At 36.4% G+C, this 21,680-nt stretch overlaps 1 protein-coding gene across 1 annotated transcript; it reads right to left on the bottom strand.

The window, feature by feature from the left end:
* Positions 1-13,303: 13,303 nt before the first annotated feature.
* On the bottom strand, positions 13,304-20,812 carry FGB (fibrinogen beta chain). Its single transcript, XM_047092010.1, has 8 exons — positions 20,717-20,812; positions 17,913-18,104; positions 17,249-17,432; positions 16,066-16,293; positions 15,421-15,534; positions 14,939-15,064; positions 14,150-14,435; positions 13,304-13,535 (listed from the first exon to the last, which is right to left on the bottom strand). The coding sequence occupies exons 1-8, from the start codon at positions 20,786-20,788 to the stop codon at positions 13,304-13,306; spliced, it is 1,434 nt and encodes a 477-aa protein (XP_046947966.1). The 5' UTR covers positions 20,789-20,812.
* Between the last annotated feature and the right edge of the window lie 868 nt (positions 20,813-21,680).

The raw sequence follows: 21,680 nt of genomic DNA, 5'->3' as shown, positions 1-21,680 counted from the left end.
TTAAGTGTGTGTCTCAGTTGACATTAAGGTCAGGTTAAAAACAAGTTATATTAGCACTAAATGATGCTTAGGTATCGTTGCTGGTTACTTGCTATTATCAGTACGGGCAAGTAAAATTTCAAATCCATTGAGGAACATCTCCCTTGAAATTTGTAGGTATAAATGTCGCTTACTTGCTTAATCTCCATCTCAGTGTAGGTGCATCCTTTCCCCCTGGAGGGAATGAAGGAGGGAGGGAGGGAAGGAAGGAAGGAAGGAAGGAAGGAAGGAAGGAAGGAAGGAAGGAAGGAAAAGGAAGCCAGTATCTGCCTTCATTTAATCTGGGCCATGCCTATCTTTGTAAAGTTAAATGAGAGTAACTTCTTCCAACCAGCTTAATTTTTTTTTTAGACTGTGATGATGTCCTCCAAACACATCCTGCAGGTGCCCAAAGTGGTATTTTCAATATCAAGCTACCCGGATCCAGTAAGATTTTTTCTGTTTATTGTGATCAAGAGACCAGTTTGGGAGGATGGCTTTTGATCCAGCAAAGAATGGATGGATCACTGAATTTTAACCGGACCTGGCAAGACTACAAGAGAGGTTTCGGCAGTCTGGATGACAAGGGGGAAGGAGAATTCTGGCTAGGCAATGAATACCTCCACTTACTGACCCTAAGGGGCTCTGTCCTTCGGGTTGAATTAGAGGACTGGGCTGGGAATCTGGCTTATGCAGAATATCACTTGAGGGTAGGCTCTGAGGCAGAAGGCTATCCCCTGCAGGTCTCCTCCTATGAGGGCACAGCAGGCGATGCTCTGATTGAGGGTTCCGTAGAGGAAGGAACAGAGTATACTTCTCATGCTGGCATGCAGTTCAGCACCTATGACAGGGATGCAGACCTGTGGGAAGAGAACTGCGCAGAAGTCTACGGAGGAGGTTGGTGGTACAACAGCTGCCAAGCAGCCAATCTCAATGGCATCTACTACCCTGGGGGCTCCTATGACCCAAGGAACAACAGTCCTTATGAGATTGAGAATGGAGTGGTCTGGGTTCCCTTCAGAGGTGCAGATTATTCCCTCAGGGCTGTTCGCATGAAAATCAGGCCCCTGGTGACCCACTCCGAGCAGAAGTGAGAGTTATCTGTTTTCTTTGTTTAGTGAAGTGGAGAAAGAGTAAGGAAGATAAAGGAGTCAAGATTCTTTACAATCTATTAAAAAATTCACAGGTGCTATTTTATTACTCTTTGTACTGTATCCAAATGTAACTGAGACATTTTACTACTTAAAAAAATAAAGTTATATGAGTTTTTTTATCCTTAAAGTAGCTCTGTGGGTTTTAACATTTCTGTCAGGATACACCAAGGAACATTCAATACATCATGAAGAAGGGGTCAGATGGATGCTCCTCTCTGCAATGCTTGAGGGTGTTGTTTTGAGAACTCCTCTCCCACACCATTCAAGGGCCATTGTAAAGTAAAAAAGTTATTTCATCCATTTGGTATGAATAGGTTGAAACCGATACTTTAAGTTACAAATCACTGAATTAAACAATGGCTGCACTTTGTAAAGGAACTTACAAATTATGAAGTATGTTCATCATCTGTTAGCAAGCAAATCCAGGAAGAGAGGAGAAGCATTTTTTCCTAACAGAAATAGAAATCTGTTGTTTTAGCCTTTCAATGAAGACCATAATGCATACTTAATTTTTTCCCCAGAGTCTAACAGATTTCTTTCAAAAACACATGGCATGAAAAAAATGCATTTAAAATCCTTTCAATACTTACAAAGTATTCAAAAAATACTATTACTATATGTTGAATTCATAAACTCAATATATGTACATTGGCCAGTATTTTATTTGATGTCAGTTTTATCATTGTTCTTCGTGGACTTGGCTCCTGTCCCCCGTTTTTGTTTTTTTTTTTAAATGTTTATTTATTTTAAGAAAGAGAAAGAAATCACGCAAACACGAGCAGGGGAAGGGCAGAGAGAGAGAGGGAGAGACAATCCCAAGTAGGCAGTGCAGAGCCCAATGCAGGGCTCCATCTCCCAAACCTCACAACCCGTGAGATCATGATCTAAGCTGAGATCAAGAGTCAGTTGTTTAACCTTGCTTAACCGACTCAGCCACCCAGGTAACCCTCCAGCCCCCAATCTTTAACTCAAATTTCTTTCTAGTGAGAAGTAGTTTTCATTTACACTTGAAAAGGTATTAAAATATTCCTAACACCCTGGGCCCCTGGCACGTTGCTTTCATTTGCACAGTTTCTACCCCAGTGTAACAGCTTCCTTTATCCTAGAAAAAAAGGAGAAGAAGAAGAAGAAGAAGAAGAAGAAGAAGAAGAAAAGAAAGAAGGAAGCAAGCAGGCAGACAGTCTAGGAACAGGGGCCAGAGCCTGGAGGGCAGACAGAAGATGAACACAGTGGCTTGCAAATGAGTCACATATGAAGCCCCAGAATTCTTGCATTTTCTTACATGCAATTAAAAATCCCTGGGGCGCCTGGGCGTCTCAGTTGGTTAAGGAGCCAACTTCAGCTCAGGTGATGATCTCGCAGTTTGTGGGTTTGAGCCCCATGTCGGATTTATGCTGACAGCTCAGAGCCTGGAGCCTGCTTCAGATTCTGTCTCCCTCTCTTCCCACCTTTCTCTCTCTCTCTCTCTCTCTCTCTCTCTCACTCTCTGCCTCTCTCAAAAGAAACAAACATTTAAAAAATCCTTGATACAAATACACCTCCAAATATTAGAATAATCAGAGAAGAATTTTTTCAGAAATAAAAGAAGTTTCAGGGCACCTGAGTGGTTCAGTCAGTTGAGCATCCGACTTTGGTTCAAGTTATGATCTCAGGGTTTGAAAGTTCGAGCCCCACATGGGCTTGCTGCTGTCAGCCTGTCAGAACAGAGCCTGCTTCAGATCCTCTGTCCCCCTCTCTGTGCCCCGCCCCCCGCTTGCTCTCTCCCAAAAGTAAATAAAAATTTTAAAAAAGAATTAAAAGAAGTTTCATTTATTTCAGATGTGGGCGTTCCATGTCACCTCTATACCTGCCCCATTTACACTCACACATATGCGTGCCTAGAATTTGAGTTGAGAGTAGGAAGTATTTTATTTTCCAGAATGTCCTACTATTATGGACAGAGGTCCCCAAATGAAAGTGACTCTGAATGCAAAAGGCCATTCATTTCTCTTTTATTTTGAAGGCTTTGAGTTTATTGGCAAAGAATGGGTGACCTCTTTTAATGTAATAAACAATGGCCAATATTAACAGAATCATGGATCATTGGAGATATAGTTTAGTTGTAAGAAAAGACACCAAGCATCTCTTTTCCATTTTGCCTTTAACTTATTGTTCTATTTCCCTTATTCCCAAAATTAAATATTAATTTAGCTCCTCTGACTCTCATTCACGATGGAAGCCCAACTAGGTTTTCACTGTTATTGCTTTCATGAGATTTCTCTCTTTAAAGTCAACAAGGGCTTTGTAGTTCTAAATTTAACATCCTACATTCAAACCTCCTCCTGCTTGACATGTTTTAAACATCTGCTGTTATTGTCCCCACCCTACCTCTTCAATCTACATTTTTCTCTTGATTTTTGGTTTTTATTCTTTATTTAAAAATTTTTTTTAATGTTTATTCATTTTTGACAGAGACAGAGACCAAGAGGGGAGGGGCAGAGAGAGAGAAGGAGACACAGAATCCAAAGCAGGCTCCAGGCTCTGAGTTGTCAGCACAGAGCTGGACGAGGGGCTCGAACCCATGAATGGTGAGGTCATGACCTGAGCTGAAGTCAAAAGCTCAACTGACTGAGCCACCCAGTAACCCCTCTCAGTCTTTTTAACTGGCAGTTCCTTCTTTAACCACTCCTTAAATGTAGGAGTTTCTTGTTACAGTAACATTAATACTAATTTTTATCAGTTGGGATTGGGTTTGATGCATGTGGCTTATATAAGACAGAAACTTATTTCTTATTCCCAAAAAAGTATATAGTAATATGTCTCCTAAGTATCTTCAGGAAGCCATCATCCTAACAAATGGCTTTCATCTTCAAATTTACCTCATGTCCTGTCAAACCATGTCCTGTGGCAATCTGGAAGACAGAGGAAAGACAGAAAGGAAATGGAGTACCTTCTCTCTTTTAAGGAACTTTCCTGGATGTTCCATACAGCACTTTTACTTATATCTCACCAGCCACAGCTCTGTCACATGGACATACCTAGGTGCAGGAGAGGCTGAGACACCTTGACTGTTAGCTTCGTATAAGGCTATCCTAATTAAAATTAGGATTCTGTTAATAAGGAGGAGCAGAAGAATAGATGTTGAGGTAGGCAGAAGTCTTAACCAGCCCATCTTTTCTCACTCTCTACGTGAGTATATGTTCTCCTTGGTTGACCTGGCAATCACTGTAGCTTCGATTACCATCAATAGGTTGATGATATAGCCTAGTCTAAAACTTTGGCCCTTTAATATCATATCTTCAACTCATACCAAACACCTCCAGTTAGATATTTCTCATTAGTCGAAGCTTGAACTAATTACCTTCTCATCAAAACCTGTTGCATCTTCTGTATTTCTTGTCCCAGCAGAGGCATCATTAACCCCCAGCTTCCTAATCTAGAAAACTTGAGCTCCTCCTCAGCTTCACTTTTTAATTCTTGTGTCCAATCTACTTCCAAACCCTTTTCTACTCTAAAAATGACCACTCTTAGAGCACTTTTATGCTCTTATGATATCTTGAGTTAATCTTTTTTTTTTTTCCCGAGAGAGAGAGAGAGAGAGAGAGAGAGAGAGAAGAATCTTAAGCAGGCTGTATGTAGGGCTCAATCTCACAACCAATAGATCATAAGTCAAAATCAAAAGTCTGATGCTTAACTGACTGAGCCACCATGTGCCCCTTGAGTTAATCTTTTCTAATTTGGGCTGTTTAACCATCTCTTAACCTCTCCCTTTACCACCATTGCTTTGCTCATTCATTCTCTACAAAGTTACCTTTTAAAAAATAAAGCACTCCTGCTTACAGCCTACCTTGAGGTTGAGTTGAAACTTCTTTGCTTTGCATATAAGCTCTTTCACAAATTGGTCCCTTTTCAGCATCTACATTCACTGCATTTGGATTGCATTGAATTTCTCACTAGTATCAGAAATACCAGATCCTTTAATGAGTCTGCACCTTTGCATACACTGCCTAGAAGCCTCCCCTTGATCCTTAAAGATCCAGCTCACAGTGTTCCTTCTGCGAACTCTTCCCTAATGCCCACCCTAGAACATAGAGCCAAGAATTTTACTCTGGGCCCTCAGAGCTCTTGTTTCTACCTCAAAAATAACACAGTGGACCCCTAACTCTAACATATTTGTTTGCGTTATTGTGACACCAGATTGTGAACTCCTTGAGGCCAGAGCTCCTGTATGTAGTGTTTCCTGCCCTACTCCAGGATGTCTCACCTATTCCAAGATTATACAGTTAAGTTTTAAAAGTTTCTTCAAATATTTTTACTGTTTTTCTCTTTACATTTAAATATTTAATTACCTAGAATTTATTTTAATATGTTATGAAGAAGGTCTACTTTTGTTTTCTTATGGATGGATAGTCAGTTATGCTGGGATCAGTTATTAAAAGCATTCTTTGCCAGTGGAATTGAAATGCCAATTTTGTTGAATAAAACAGATTGATGTGTATATACACACACACACACACACACACACACACACACACATAGGTATATATATATGTGTATATATACATATATATATATACACTCTCCTGTGTTTTTGTCACTTTGCTCATCTTTAAAGTATAGCTTTTTGGTGAAGTATTATCCTTCTTACCCTCCACTTATTTTTTTTTTAAGCCAAAAAAGTTTTACGTTCAGATTTTTACTTCTTTTGTTTGTTCTAGGGCTTTACAACGGTCTTTCTTAATTTCTTAATTTCTTAATTTCTAAATAGTTACTCTTAATTTCTCAATTAATTTCTTAATTAGTCTTTCTTAATTTCTAAATAGTTACTCTTTTAGGGAGTTAGGGTGAGTCATCTTCCTTTTTTTTCTATAACCCTGACCTCATGTGGAATTAGTGAATCATCTTTTAAATATTAATTTCCATGTATCTCATAAACTATTTAGCTTAAACAATTACTTAATTCCAAGTCTTTTAGAATTTTTAAGACATTCTTCCTGGACAAGTACATATTCATTCTTGTGAATGTTTCATAGGCAAAAAGAAGAATGTATACTTTTACATTTGTAGGTTATGAAATCTAATATTATCAAAAGCTTATTGCTGGTATTATTTAAATATTCTATAGATTTTCCTATTTTATGTAATTTCTATATCATATTTTGAAATACATACATCTACATGTACATATGCTTATATAAACGTACATTTTTGTATGTGGTCGTCTGTGTGTGCATAATAAGATCTTAGTCTGTGGTTTCGTATATGTGTGTGATCTCTTTGTATTCTAGGAATTTTGCTTTGTATGATTGGTTCTTTTATTGTCTAGTACATGAAAGATTATGACTGTTAGATCTTCTGCATGGATTGTACTTTTTATCATTAAAGTATTGTTTTTACTTATTTCATCCTTTTAGAAAAGAATTCTACCTTGTCAAATATTAATATCGTCATCACTCCCAATCCTTTTTCTGTACATTTACCTAGGTATCTTTACACGTCACTTTCTTTAGAAAACTTTCCTAAAATAAAAGATGAATTTTAAAGCACAATTTTATTTTAATTCATTTATTTTTGAGAAGAGAGAGCGCATACACTCACGTACACGGGGGGAGGGGGAGAGAGAGAAAATCTCAAGCAGGCTCCATGCTCAGTGCAAACCCGGCATAGGGCTTGATCTCATGACTGTGAGATCACAAACTGAGCCAATATCAAGAATTGGATACTTAACTGACTGAGTCACCTGGGTGCATTTTATTTTATTTTATTTTATTTATTTTATTTTATTTTAATTTAATTTTATTTTTATTTTTATTTTTATTTTTTATTTTATTTTATTTATTTTAATTTTTTATTTTTATTTTTTTCTACTAAAATTTTTTTAAGTTTATTTATTTTGAGAGACAGAGAGAGTAGAGGAGGGGCAGAGAGTGAGGGATAGAGAAAATCTCATGATAGAGAGAATCTGATGCAGGGTTCGAACTCACAAACTGAGATCATGACCTGAGCTGAAACTGAGTCGGATGCTTAACCAACTGAGCCACCCAGGCGCCCCTGGAATACTTTTGGTCAATAATTACTAGAGTTCCTCTAATTAAGGTGAGAACATTTTATAAGTTGATTTTTCTAGTGAGAAATAGTCATTTAGGAAGATTAAATAACGTGATGATAAGGAGCACATCTGGGAATGAACTCACAAGAATATTCTTACAGGCTTAAACCACCTAAGTTCCACACAGCATTTATTATCAGTTCTAGGATGATGATATTGTAATTTAACATGATAAACATGGGAGGACAGTTGATCCTTGAACAACACAGGTTTGGACTGAGCAGGTCCACTTACATGTGGATCTTTTATGGTACGGTACTGTAAATATTTTTTTATGATTTTCTTAGTAATATTTTATTCAGTTTACTTTATTGTAATAGTATAGTATATAACACATATAACATACCAAATATGTGCTAATTGACTGTTTATGTTATCAGTAAGGTTTTTGGTTAGAAATAGGCTATTAGTGGGGTGCCTGGGTGGCTCAGTCGGTTGAGCATCCAACTTCGGCTCAGGTCATGATCTCACGGCTGGTGAGTTCGAGCCCCGCACTGGGCTCTGTGCTGACAGCCCAGAGCCTGAAGCCTGCTTCCGATTCTGTGTGTGTCTCTCTCTCTAGCCCTAACCTACTCGCATTCTGTCTCTGTCTCTCTCAAAAATAATAAGTAAACATTTAACAAAATTTAAAAAAAAGAAATAGGCTATTAGGAATTAAGTTTTTGGAGAGTTGAAAGTTAAACTTGGGTTTTCTATTGTGTGGTGGTCTGAGCTCCTAGCCCCTGCATTGTTCAAGGGTCAACTTGATTATATATACCATGTAATTTTAATTATTTCCCCAGTGTTATTTTTGACATAATTATACTCTGTCATGGGCTCCCCTTACATTTCCAGTTTAGTTAGTAGACACTAGCGATGCAGCTGGTGAATCAGAACAAGATCGATCTAGGGAAGTTCACTAACCTCAAATAGAAAGGTCTAAAAGAAAAGGACAGCATATTAATATAAGTTCAAGCAGAATGCAAAAATCATAAACTAAAGATTTTTTTTTATACTTGAGTAACATAATACAACATCTACTATTTGCTGAAACAGCTTAAGAAGTAGCACCATTTAGAATTTGGTAGCCATGAATATTGTACAAGTTGCTTGTAGGTAATGAAATTTGCACAGAAGCCATTTTGGGGATATCATATTTTATCTATTTATTCATGCATTTATTAATTCATTTATATACTCTTTTTAATTGAATTTCAAGTACTTTGTAAATCTCATTTATGGAGAAAAATCCTTAGTGAATTGGGGGTGGAGATGGCAAGGGCCTGAAACATCATAGAGGGGAGTAGTATGGTGAGGAATTTGCACCTGGGGAAGAGATTCAAATGAACGATATACGAGAGCTGGAAAATATGTCTTCCATTTCCACATCGTGAAAGCAACACTCAAAAACCACGTTGGCAAAAAAATTTAAGATAACCTTCCAGGTTTAAGCTAAGAAATGTTCAGTTACTGAACACTGGTGCCCCTCTTCTTCAGCTCATTGCTGAAGGTGATTGCAACATAGCACTCTGGAAAATATTTGCTAAATCTACCTTTGATTCTGTCTACAATAGGTCTATGACCTCAAGATCACAGGCCTACATAAGCTATTACAAAACTGCTTAAAAGTATCTCCTTTTGAGAGATAAAGCAAATGTAGCAAACAATTGGTGAATCTAGGTGAAGGACATAGAGGTATTCATTAAACTATCCTTGCAATTTTTTTGTAAGAATGAAACTTCTCAAAATAAACAGTTTTTAGAGAAATGAATATAATTCAGTCAAAAAACAAAACAGAAAACATATCACCTGTTGGTCACAGCTTGGTTGGGAGAAGGAGAGAAAGTGGTTAATATTAGTTCCAGTAAGACTATTTGCATACGACTCTCTCAGTCTAATCACTTAGGAAATAAAATATTTGAATAAATAGAGGGTAATATCATGTTCCTGATTGCTATCCTACACACATAAAGAATCATTAAGAATTCATATAAAGGGTGATTTATGCTAAAAGAAAATTAGCATTAGGGAAAAGACATGAAAAGTAACTCTCAAAAGAAGATGGACAAATGATCATTAAACATTTAAAAAATCTCTTACTTGCTCTAGGAATTAAGATATGAAAATTAAAGCAATTATCAAAGTTTTAATTACAACATTCAGCGTTAGTAAGGGAGAAGAAAAATAAAAACAAACACCTGTAATTCTGTCTGCCAAAGGTAAATTGATACGATTTTTCTGGAGAGTTACTTGGCAATATATATATATATATATATATATATATATATATATATATATAAAACCTTTACAATGTCAACCCCTTTATTTCCTCCAGATAATCTGCTTCGAAAAATTTATTCTATAAGTATTATATAGAATACAGATTATATATATGCAAAATAAGGTTATGTAGAAGGATGTTAATTTCAGAATTATCTTTATTAGAAAAAGGTCAGAAGAATCTAAATTTTAAGTGACAGGGACTTGCTTAAAACATTAGAGTCCATTCAGATTATGGAATATTATATAGTCTATTATATAGAATATTATAGAAAAATAACATTATAGAAGAATATTAAGTAACATGGAACATCTTCCATGACACAAGGTAAAAAATTCAAGGCTAGCACATTTACAGGATAACAAGAAAAACATAAACTAAGATAATAGCTGTTTTCCTATTAGTGTTGAGATTATAAGTGGTTCTACTTTTCCTATATTTCCCCAAATTTCTTCAAATAATGCGTACTATTTTAATTACATAAAACCACAGTCAATGTTGTTAAAATAAACAGAAATTATTCCATTTGCTGGTTTAGCCATAATTATGCACCAACACATTGTGCTTTTGTGCTGAGTTGAGCAACAGTGGAAGCTCAAGCAGGGAGCACCAAGCCACATGCCCCAGTAGGGGGAGGGGTAGAATTCAGAAATCAATTTCAGCTCTGTGTACAAAAGGTAGGTAGCATTTTTAAGCTGTTTCTGCACTGAAAAAAACCAAAAGTCCAATGCTGAGAATCACTAGAGCTGAGAGACAACAGAGTAGAAATAATGCTTCCAGCTTTTAGAGACTGTGTTGTTTAAACCCAAGTCAAGTTTTAAACACAGGCGTTGGCCACCTATAAAATCACAATAATTTCAAAGATGGCTACTCGTCCTAAACATCGCCTCATGGTCATCATTTGGGTGAAAGAAAGGCTCCATGAAAATGATGGGAGTCTCAGGTAAATGCAAATGCAGACTGTATCAGTCATTCTAAAACTCCAGCCAGGGATCAGAATCTCTTGGGGACATTTATTTAAAAATACAGACTCCGAGGCTTTTCCCATGTAGAGACTCTGATGTAATAACTCTGAACTGACCCCAGGATATCTGTATTTTAAATAAGTGTACGTAATGTTTGGTGAGTAAAAGTGAAACAACAACATCAACTAAGCTGCTGCAGCTGGTAGTGTGTCACATTAACCTTCATTTTTGGCAATAAACTTCATATTAAAAAATATAACTAACTAAATACATAAATACCTTCATTTTTGGCCCACGCGGAAAAATCTGTGCTCAGTGTAATAGACAATTTGTCAGTTACATTGATTAGCTTTTTTTCTTGGTTCCTAAAATGCAGAGGAGCTGGAAGTTGACGTCCCAAGTACATATATCCTTCCTAGTTTTTTTTACATAATTTCAGTCTTAAATGTATAAGAAAATATATTATAGTTCTCATGCCACAGCATGGGATTAATAATTTCCAACCAGTTTTTTTTTTAATTATCTTCATAAAAGTCATTAGTTAGTCTTTTTTGAAACTGTTTTGTATATTTTAACTTGTGGACACTTCCTTTGTATTATATTCAAAATTGTGATGTTTGAATGGGCAAGATCAGATATGTAGCATATCTTATCAAATGATAACTTAAGAAAGCTTACTTCTTTCTAAATAGATATTACACATCACCCAGGAATGGTCTCCGTGTTTCTGCTATTTGCACATTAGCTAAGAATTGACTATCAGATTGTCTACTTTAATGGTTTTCTTTTAATCTGTGGCTTTACTTTAAGCTCTAAGGATTCATTAGATCTTCTGTGAGTTTGTAAGGGGTTGAGCAAAGGTCTGAGGGATACTGCCCTTGGATCGGGCTCTTGCCATCTTCCCATCCTTGATTTGATGGACTTTTGCTATACTCAGCCTTGCTGCACAAGTTCTACTTCTGGGCACTTGAGTGGCTCAGTCAGTTAAACATCTGACTCAATTTTGGCTCAGGTCATGGTCTCAGGGTTTGTGAGTTCGAGTCCTGCATCGGGCTCTAAGCTGACAGCAGGGAGCCTGCTTGGTATTCAGTCTCCCTTTTTCTCAGCTCCTCCTCAGCTTGCTCTATCTCTTTCAAAATAAAAACAAACGTTAAAAATTTATTTTTAAATTCTACTTTCAAATATTTCCCATGTGAAGTTTCTGCATGTGACTTTATTAGAAAATGGGTTCTATACAAAAAAGTGGGGGGAGGGTCATCCAAGATCTTGATAATCAGTGGATTTAGTCATCCATGATTTATGAATTTATGAAAATCGTGCTTTCTGACAGGCTGGTGATTCTGGAATCAAAGGTGAATAAGAGCTCATGATTAGTAAAACAGAAAGGTATATAAAACAGAAATTGCAGTTAAAGTGAGGCTTAAAAAATGAACAGTAAATTGTCAGATGGCGTTGGGAGAAAAATGCTATTAATAATGGCAGCATCATATAAAAGGGCCTGACCTTCTCTGGAATGGTGGAAAATTCACTGTGACAAGAATGCAGATGTGTAGTGAAGGGGGCAGGAGAAGGTGCTGGGACCAAGTAACAAACCATTTTCACCCCAAATCAAGGAATTTGGATTTTAACATTTAGATTACACAAAGCTGACATTAAGCAGGGAGGTAACTTGGTCAGAATTTCCTATTTTTAGGACACTCTATGTGATGGCAGAGTAACAGAGTACAGGTAGGGGTGAGACAGAACCTATGGCAGGGAAACCAGGTAAAAGTTGAAACTGGATTTGATAAAGGAATCAAAAGAAGGACAGCATTTCTGTGATAAAAAATTAATAACCTCTGCTTAGATGCAAAGGTTAAGAGGCTGAGCTATGGAACAATAAGTTTCTGTGAAAATCAGTGGCAATGATGCTACGTTAGGGAAGGAGAGTCTAGGGGCATAGGGTTGCCCAGGGCAGTGAAATGATGGGAGAACAGAGGATAAAGGCAGTATTGAGTTGATATATACTCATCTTGGGAAGAAGTAGAAAGAACACAAAACCCACTTCTACTTTAGTTCCGGTATTATCATGGAAAAAAACAAAGATCCAATTGATGTCAGTAGGCATAATTTCCAGGGACAGTAGGTAACTGCTGCTTCCTACCCCACTCTTCCTCCCAAAAACCAATTGATGAATATCAGACCCTCATCGTCCTCTTGGGATCTCTGATCCCAAAGTCTAGCTAAGGGGCAGCGTAGTGGTTTTCCCATGGTGCAGAGTGAGATTTTGAATCTTCATGTGTTCAGTGCCAGTTTGCTAGCTGCTCAAAGTTGTGATTGCTTCTCTTTTCTTCCAGGTTCAAAGCCTAACTCATTGATCATGTGGATTACAAAGTAAGAATAATTTATTTGCAACAATGACTAGTTTAACTAATAAGTCTTTTTGAAAGTTTTTTTTTTGTGACGGATCTTATATAAACAAATAGTATTAAAGTGGGCTTTTGAACATAACTTTTTAGTTTGCCTAATACCTTTTCTACAGCAAGGATAGAATATTCCTCTTCCTAATTTGAAACTTTCCGCAACTGAAATTGAAATAATGAACAGTGTTCACAATTACTGTTTTAGTTACTCCTCGGTGAGAAATACAAAGGAAGAATACAAAAATAACTCGTGTGCTATTTTTAATATCATTTAGCCTAAATACTTTTTCCCAAAAAGTCACACTCACGACCTTTTGATAGTTTTAGAGGGATATAATGTGTGAAAGCATATTCCAATGACATAATATACAAAAATGTTATTACATATAGAAGAATAAAAATCTATGTTTTGGGGGTTATTGCCGTGGGAAGAAGGGTCTGATCTTCATAGACATCTTCTTCATTGAATACCAGGACCCCTTCCAGTTCATCCATACAACTCCATCATCTGTGCCGTGTTTCGCCATGTCCCAGCTGTAATGTCCACCCCAGTAGTATCTGCCATTTGGATTGGCTGCGTGGCATCTATTATACCACCATCCGCCACCATCCTCTTTAGAACACTGCTTTTTGGGATCTGCAGTTATCCTGAAAGAAAATGTTTGGGGTTATTAGAACTGCAGGGCCGTCAAGTAAATTCTTTGCAAAGTGCCTTCAGAAGAGTGCTGCGTACAGGGATCCTTGAAGTTATATGCTGGTTCTGTAAGTAAAGTCACACTAGTACGCAAAATGTCTTCCCTGCCCTACAACAAGAAAGGGAGAGAACTGGGCCTATGTGACAAGTCCATCTGTATTTGTTTCTTTAAACTGACATGACAGCTTTCAGCCGCCTCAGTGTTAGAGAACCCTGGAAAACAAAATGGAGGTTTCAATATACACTTGAGAATATATAGATACAGAAATTTATCTAAACGCTCACTATGTAAAGGGAATGTGCTCTCGTTCCAGTTCCATATTTTATAGTTGTATAACTTTCAGTCAATTACTTAATCTCTCTGCACTTCATCTGTAAAGTGAGAATAATAATAGCAACCTGATAGTGGAAATGTCTTAGAGTGATATATAAAGAGCTTCGTACAGTGGCTAACACACGGTAGGGGCCCAAGAAATGATAGCTATTAATAACATGAGCTATCATTAATGATTCTAATAACAACATCCATAGTGGCTTTTAAAGCAGGAGGGAAAAACACAATACATACCAGCCATCATTGTCCCTGTCGTACGTGCTGAAGTACATGCTGTTGTGAATGGTCATGGTCTGGTTCTCTCCCACCAGTTGAGAAGCTCCTTCTATGAGGGCATTGCCAGCTGTTCCCTTATATTTGTTCACTGAGAGCTGGTATTTGTTGGCCTCATTCTGTACGGTGAATCCTCCATAGAGTGCCTTCACCTTATCTCCTTTCCAGTCCTCCATTTCAATCAAAAGTTCTGTGGGACCCATGTTGGTGAGCTGGCTAATTTTATCATTTCCAAGCCAATACTCACCTAAAGGAAAAATAAAGTAAAGCCTCAATAGAAATAAAACGTTTGGAAATGAAAAACTGCCTTTCGGGGTGCCTGGGTGACTCAGTTGGTTAAGCGTCTGACTCTTGAATTAGGCTCAGGTCGTGAGATTGAGCCCCGGGTCAGGCAGGCTCTGGGCTCACAGTGGGGAGCCTGCTTGGAATTCTCTCTGCCTCTCTCTCTGCCCCTCCCTGACATGTGTGTGTGCGAGTGTGTGTGTATGGGTGCTTGTGCAGTCACACACACTCTCTCTCTTTGAAAATAAATAAACATTTAAAAAAAATAAAATAAAACCTTTTTCTTCCCTTATCTTTAGCTTTCACGTTCTTTTTGTAAACTCTTCTTAACCTCCTAAAACTCCTGAAAACTCCCAAAGACTCCCAAACTCCCAAAACTCCTAAAGACTCCCAAAGCCATGTTTTTTTTGTAATGAAAAAAAATTTTTTTTACCCAAGGATGATTTTATTTTGTACTCCCAGTTTTACCTGGTACACCACAGTACTTTTTCCCATCTGCATTAGTTGCAATATTTCCAAATCCTTGTTTATATGGATCCCATTTCCTGCCAAAGTCAACACTACCATCTTGACGATTCTGAATTACTGTCCATCCTTTGGTTGAAAGAAACAAAAATAGCATCTATTAACCGACAACAATCTCACTTTGAGGAGAATGTCTAAATTCCTCATCTATTTAATTTATTTTATGCCCAGCTATGTTTAGTGCTTCAAAATGTGTACAATAAGGAAATAAATATGAATGGAAAACTTAAAGTCTTTGGAGACTGCAAGTGCTTTATCTCACTCCAAATTGTGAATCATAGATAGTTTATAACCTTTAAAATATCAGGATGAATTCCAAATCAAATGGATCATTGTTAGTTATGTCAAGCCAGGTTTTATTTCTTGGCATTCTATGGCATCAAAATCATTACAGCATGATAGGTCAACCATCATCAAACACTTACCTCCATTCTCTGTGGTCATGTCACAGTATACTCTGTATGGTGTGATAGAACTGTGAGGCTGAATGAGATACATTTCAGATGTTTCACCTCCGTTCCTGATGATTTCCTCACATTCTGCAAACATAAGATAACATACTATATTCAGGGAACTACAACATAATCTCTTGGTCTTTAGTCATCAATTGTGTAAGATAACTGATTACATAAGTTACTGAGGAATGCTTTATTTCAGACATTTGAGAAGAAGTTGTAGAAATTGAATCATCCTTGAAACATCAGTTTTGAGTTCTAGGGAATGAGAAAAGCCCTTCTCCACCTTCTTTGTCCTAGGATATTCAGAACCTTCCAGAACACATTGGTAAGGAGAAACACCCACATCCACCTACATTCTTCCATCTATCCAAGCAAGCACGTGCATTAGTCAAGTGGAGCTACCACCATCATTGCACTACAACCTGTTCATCAAAAATTGGCGAATACATTAGGCTATGTCTGAACACAGCATGGCAGGGATATCCTCATGATGTGCTCTAACGTCATTAGGATTTGTTGAGGAAAAGCCACTAAGCTTTTTAAAGTTACCTCATATTTTTAGAGTGTTTGTTCTTCTGGAACTTTCTAGAAATATGCTTATTAGTTAGTTACCTTTGCCAGACACCACAGGAATATTGCAACTGACTGTGCATGGGGTGCGGCAGTATTCCATCTGAGCTGAGACATCCGATTCTAATTTTTGTATTTTGCTTCTCAAGTTTTCCAGGATTGAACGGAGCACACGAAGGTTGATTGGGATATTGCTGTTCACAGTCTCATCTATATACAGTCGGTGCTTTTCCAGCTCTGAGGAGTACTCATTTATTGCATTTTCATTTTCTGGAAAAATGAAATTATGTAGGAATGATGAGCATTTTCTTCTGATAAAAAAGCTAGGTGTATTCATCCATACAGTTGTAATTTCAGTTTTCTGAGAATAAACTAATAGCTGCAGAGAAATCATGATATGCAGTTGTACTTAGGGGAAATTATTTGGCCCATGACACACAAATTAGCGTAAAGTCTAGTTGCTATATTAGTAATTTACCTTAGGTATAAGCTAAAGATTCTGCCTAATAATGAATCCAATAGGTTCTTTATTTCTCTGGTGAGGAAAAAAGGAGAAAGCAGTATTTAGACCTTCCATCTCAGAAGTTCAACATCCTATGGATTGGATACCCTTGATTTACTTATCCATCTCACAAAAGTACACTAGAGCCTTGAAATTTACAAGAGGAATGTCATGATACCTTTGAAAAATGCCCAAATTTAGATAAGCTACTCATTGAAATGCCTACGCCAGTCTTACTCACTAGCTTATTCCTACCACCCAGCCAAGAGCACTCAAGATTCAGATCTCAAGCACTCAAGAGCATTCAGATCTCAAGATTCAAAGATCTGGTAGCATTACCTGCAACACAATTGAGTATGCCATAGATTACCCTTTTGTATTCAAAACCTGAAGTATTAAATCTATAAGTGCTAAATTTTGCTCTGAATATTGCCTTCTGATTCACAGGTTTCTTCTAGAATAAAAATAAGGACTCACAGAGATTTTTTTTTTCTACACAAAATGGTTCTAGCTGAGAATAAGTGCTGAATCATGCTTATATGACAAGTGGGAGGTAAAGGGGCCTAAGTGAGAACCGGAGGGTATTCAGGCTCATACTGAAAGCAGTAGACTGCTACTTAAGCTCATCTAGAAAGGTTCATCTTCTCAGAATCATGCATTCCCATGCAGTCAAACAAGTTCCAATTTTAGAGCAGAATCAAACATAAAACACAGGATACCTACCTTTTATTTGTTTCTGCCTGTTTTTCCACATGTCTTTTAGCAGTGTTATATACTGAAAGGTGCTAGAAGAGGACTGGGACACAGACTCCACATTATTATTTAACTCCTCTATACTTTTTCTGATTGGTCTTTCCTGTTTTACCAAAGTATCTTGCAACTGACATCCTGTAGGACACAACACTCCCTGCAAACAAAGAAAATGGCAGGCATTAGAGGATTCGGATTACAGGTATTTGTGAAAATACCACACAGTGAAAACGCAGTAATATCACGAGCCAGTATAAAAACTTGCAATTTCATTTTCTGTTATGTAAGTCCAGAAATTCTAGAGTCATCATCATAGTCCTCTGAAGATTAAAATTAGTACTTACCACAGAAAAAATAAGTAGGGCTGTGAAAATGTTACCACCTGAACAAATGAGGTGGGCAAAACACAAAGCTAAAAACAACATCCATGTACCTCATTCACAATCTCAGGCTCAAACTAAAGAAGACTAGAAAGGAGCCCTTATCCCAAGGCCCAGTAAGTTTTGTAGTTATTTCCAAAATAAAGAAACAAAATAATGATAATAATGGGGGTCAAGGCAACATTAGGAAACCATAATGAACATAGGCTTTCTCTGCATGGGAGACCCATTCCGACAAGAAACACTGATGCACTCACCAGGTCTGGGTCAGCATGAAGACAGCCCCCAGCATCAGGGGCTTTTCTTTCTACTTTCTTTTGGCTGGCCACTGTTTTGGCTGGTCGAGCCCGATAGCCACCTCCACTAACGGGTGGTGGGACAGGTCTCAGGCTGGGAGCCTCTTCCCTCTTCTTGTCGAGGGGCCGATGACCACGGGCATCCACAACACCCTTGGGGAACCAGGCAGAAATAAATGTAAAGTGTTATCAAAGATTTGAGATGTAACGATTCCAATACTCTCATTTCATAAATTAGGTTATCACATAATTAATGGTTTCTTTAAGGCCCATCAACTGGTTAGTCGTTGGTCTCTTCAGTAACAATAGAAAAACTGCGTGAAAAGTATTATACCTGAGGGAGTATAATATAAAATACCTGAGGGAGTATATAAAAAGAGGTCTTAAAATAAAGCTGCATCAGATTATGAAGAGCGATGACATCAGATTCCTGAAACCTATACACTGGAATACATAAAATAGTAAGAAATCTACACTGTCAGGAGGAATTTTCTCAAGCTATTTGGATTACTAAATTCCTGTAATTATTGTTAATTATTTTCCCACTTTCAATTTTTATGAATTAGACGATCAATTTACCTAAATCTTATATAACAATATTTAAGAAGTAATACAGATTTTTTAAAAAAGTGAAATTTATTTTGGATTTATTTGTAATCAGACAATCTTTGAGGCTAACGTGTTTGAAGAGGACTAAGGTCTTCTGGAGCCAGACTGCTGGGGTTCAAATCTTGACCCTACCACTCACTAGCTATCCAATCTTGGGCAAGTTATTTTTTCTGTGCTCTAGTTTCCTTATCTGTAACATAGGGATAATAAGAGTATCTGCTGCCTAAGATGATTGTAAAGATTAAATGACATTGCATCTCACACCCTCCAAAGAGTTCCTGACACATAGTAAGTACTCATTATTTCTACTGCAAACACACAGTAGATACTATAGTTTAAATGGCTTTTCCTATACTAATTCCAATCCTAACCTTATCTTATATCAACAAAATTATTTCTTATACCATTCTCATGAAATTCCTTCATGATTTCTTTATCAAACACCATAATTTTCTCATATTTAAAATAATTCTCAAGGCATGCGACCAAAATTATTTGCTAACTTAAAGAATATTACCTTAAAACATAATGAGGTGGAAAATATGCAATGCAGTATAAAAGTGTTTGCTTGGATTAACTAAATTGTCATGTGGTCTTTGTCAGCAATTATACTTGGGGGGCTTAATTACAAATTAACAAATGACTATATTTGATGAAAAGACTAAGCTCTCCAGCTATTCAGTGAGCCTAGAAGTCATGCAATGACTCTATTTTGAATTTTGCTGTCATGTATTCATTAAGTTACAATAGCACTTAACATTTAATGAGAGTGTGCTAGGCTTTAAACCCAGGTAAGTTGGCTCCGAATCCCCCTGCATAATCATCATAGGTATCTGAGTATGTGTAATTGCAATAAAAATAATAACATGTGAGGATTTGGGGAAAATATACATATTTCATGAGGTCCCAGAGCTGGTCTGTTCTACCAGGAATATTATGAAATGTGATTCACCTGTTTATTACAAATCAAATTATAACAGAAGAAAAATATTTTCTTTCTATTTCAGGGTGCCATTGGAGAGACAACATTGACCATCTAGCTTTACTAGAGAAAAGGAATTAAAAATATTTAAAGAAATTATATGGATATTGGGGTTCATGAAGATCACTCAGTGAAATAACTGAAACTAGAAAATCCACTTTGGAGCTTAAACTAGTAAACTATCTCTGTAAGGATTAGCTGATGAGTAGAAATGTAAAAGTGCTTAGCTAGGTATTACAAAAGTTTACTCTTATACATTCTTTCCATGCTTCTTAGCTAATGCAATTAACCAGACAAGTATCTCTTTATCTGTATACTTTGATAATTAAAACAACTGAGGTTCCCCTCAAATTCAACAAATGTTGCAAACAAATCCCTTCCTTGAAGTTTACTCTTATTTTTAGTGTGACATACTATGTTGTGCGCAAGAAATTTGATCATAATTCATTTGAGAATACAATTAAAATTCTTTAAATAGTTATCTCCCTAAATGCATTTCTGTATATCTGTTATCTTCAAACCAAGAGAAAGAAAACAGCAGAGATAGTAGTTAAAGAAAAACTGTTCTACGAATGAATAAATTATACTGAGCTACGTGTTTCATAACTATTAGTAATAACAATAAATACTACTTATGACTTAGATTTGCACACTTGAAAAAAACAATCATTTCATTTTCTATCACTGTATTTGGTCTATTCTGCGTTTAGATTCATTTATAATTTTCATTCAGAAGTTGCCAGTAATTTCAGGAGCTATATATTACTTTCCTTCACCAAAGAGTAAGCTACCACAGCTTTTTTCTTTTAAAATACTGCTTTTTCATTTTTTTATAGTCTTCAAAATTCTTAGATTTGTCCTCATAATTGTAATAATGTGTTGCTAGAACTAAATGAAAATCACAGTACTCAGGATAACAAGGAGAAAAACAATCTTACCACAGCTCTGTCTTCTTCTCCCTGGGAAAATATAGATAAACAAGAAAACAAGAAATCATTATTTTGTTTTTATGTAAGAAATACTATGTAACATTCTTTAAATAAAATGGGTCCCACTTCAATTTCATAACTAAAATCAATGTTAATTTCATTAAGATAAATATTCACATACGATTATGTTGTTATATTTTATATTAATAACATTAGTAATTATATAATAATTTTTAAATAGTCACCTCATCATAGTAATCAATAGCTTGTGACTTAATAATAAAAGCACACAGTAGTAGCAGTATTAGATTCTTCATGGTTTTAAACTTTTAGAAGCTCCAAGAAATTGTCCCTTACTTATGGACTTAACTGGGAGATCTTCAATCCTATATATAGCTGAAGCCTTTGTTAGGTAGGACTTTAGAAATGGTTACCCTCCTTAGTTAATATTTAATTTGTTGGTTCACCTGTTGGCTGAACCATTTTATCACTTAAGCAACATCTTCCCAGCAAGACTTATTTACTTGTCATAAAACTATTCTCTGTCGGCTGAATTTAGAAACACCAGGGTATTTCAATTCATTTAATTGGACAATACGAGGGAAAATTAGGGCATTCCTGAAAGAGATGTGTATCACCTTTCCTGTAAATTAATGTGCATGCTGCAGAGGCTCACAAAGAATGTGTGAAGAAATAAGTATTTTTAATCCAACCAAAAAATTTGGGCCTACCCGCAAGGAATCCACTAAAACTGTGACTTCTCTAAAAGTATACAAATGTTTATGCTTTGAAGCAATCACGTAATTGAGTTTTAAAAGAGGCCAATAAATTAAGAATAATAGTATATCACCATGTGTTTATCCTTTCTTTGAGACATTAATCAGATTAGGAATATTAGAACTCATGCCTTATGCTCTGATAAACAAATATCAAAAAGAAAATACCATCTTCTCTTTTTGCTCTCCCCGCTTTCCATATTTTTTCCTTTATTAATATAAATTAAAATGTTCACAAAATTCAAAACACTGTTAAAATAATTAACAAAGATTCCTAAACCAAAGCATTATTATTGTGATTGGATACATAATTAACACTTTATTTTTTATATTACATTATATATATTTTATAGTATATTATATTGTTTATAAAAACAATGTTATTTTACCATTAGTGAAGGCTTCATACATCTATTTCAAATAGCGGCCCAAA

The sequence above is a fragment of the Lynx rufus genome, unplaced genomic scaffold, assembly GCF_022079265.1.
Source record: "Lynx rufus isolate CCGP_SWC_20201006 ecotype Redwood Valley unplaced genomic scaffold, mLynRuf1.p SCAF_3, whole genome shotgun sequence".
NCBI lineage: Eukaryota > Metazoa > Chordata > Mammalia > Carnivora > Felidae > Lynx > Lynx rufus.
The sequence above is the reverse complement of the archived record's forward strand: the minus strand, read 5'-3'. Positions and strand labels throughout refer to the sequence as shown.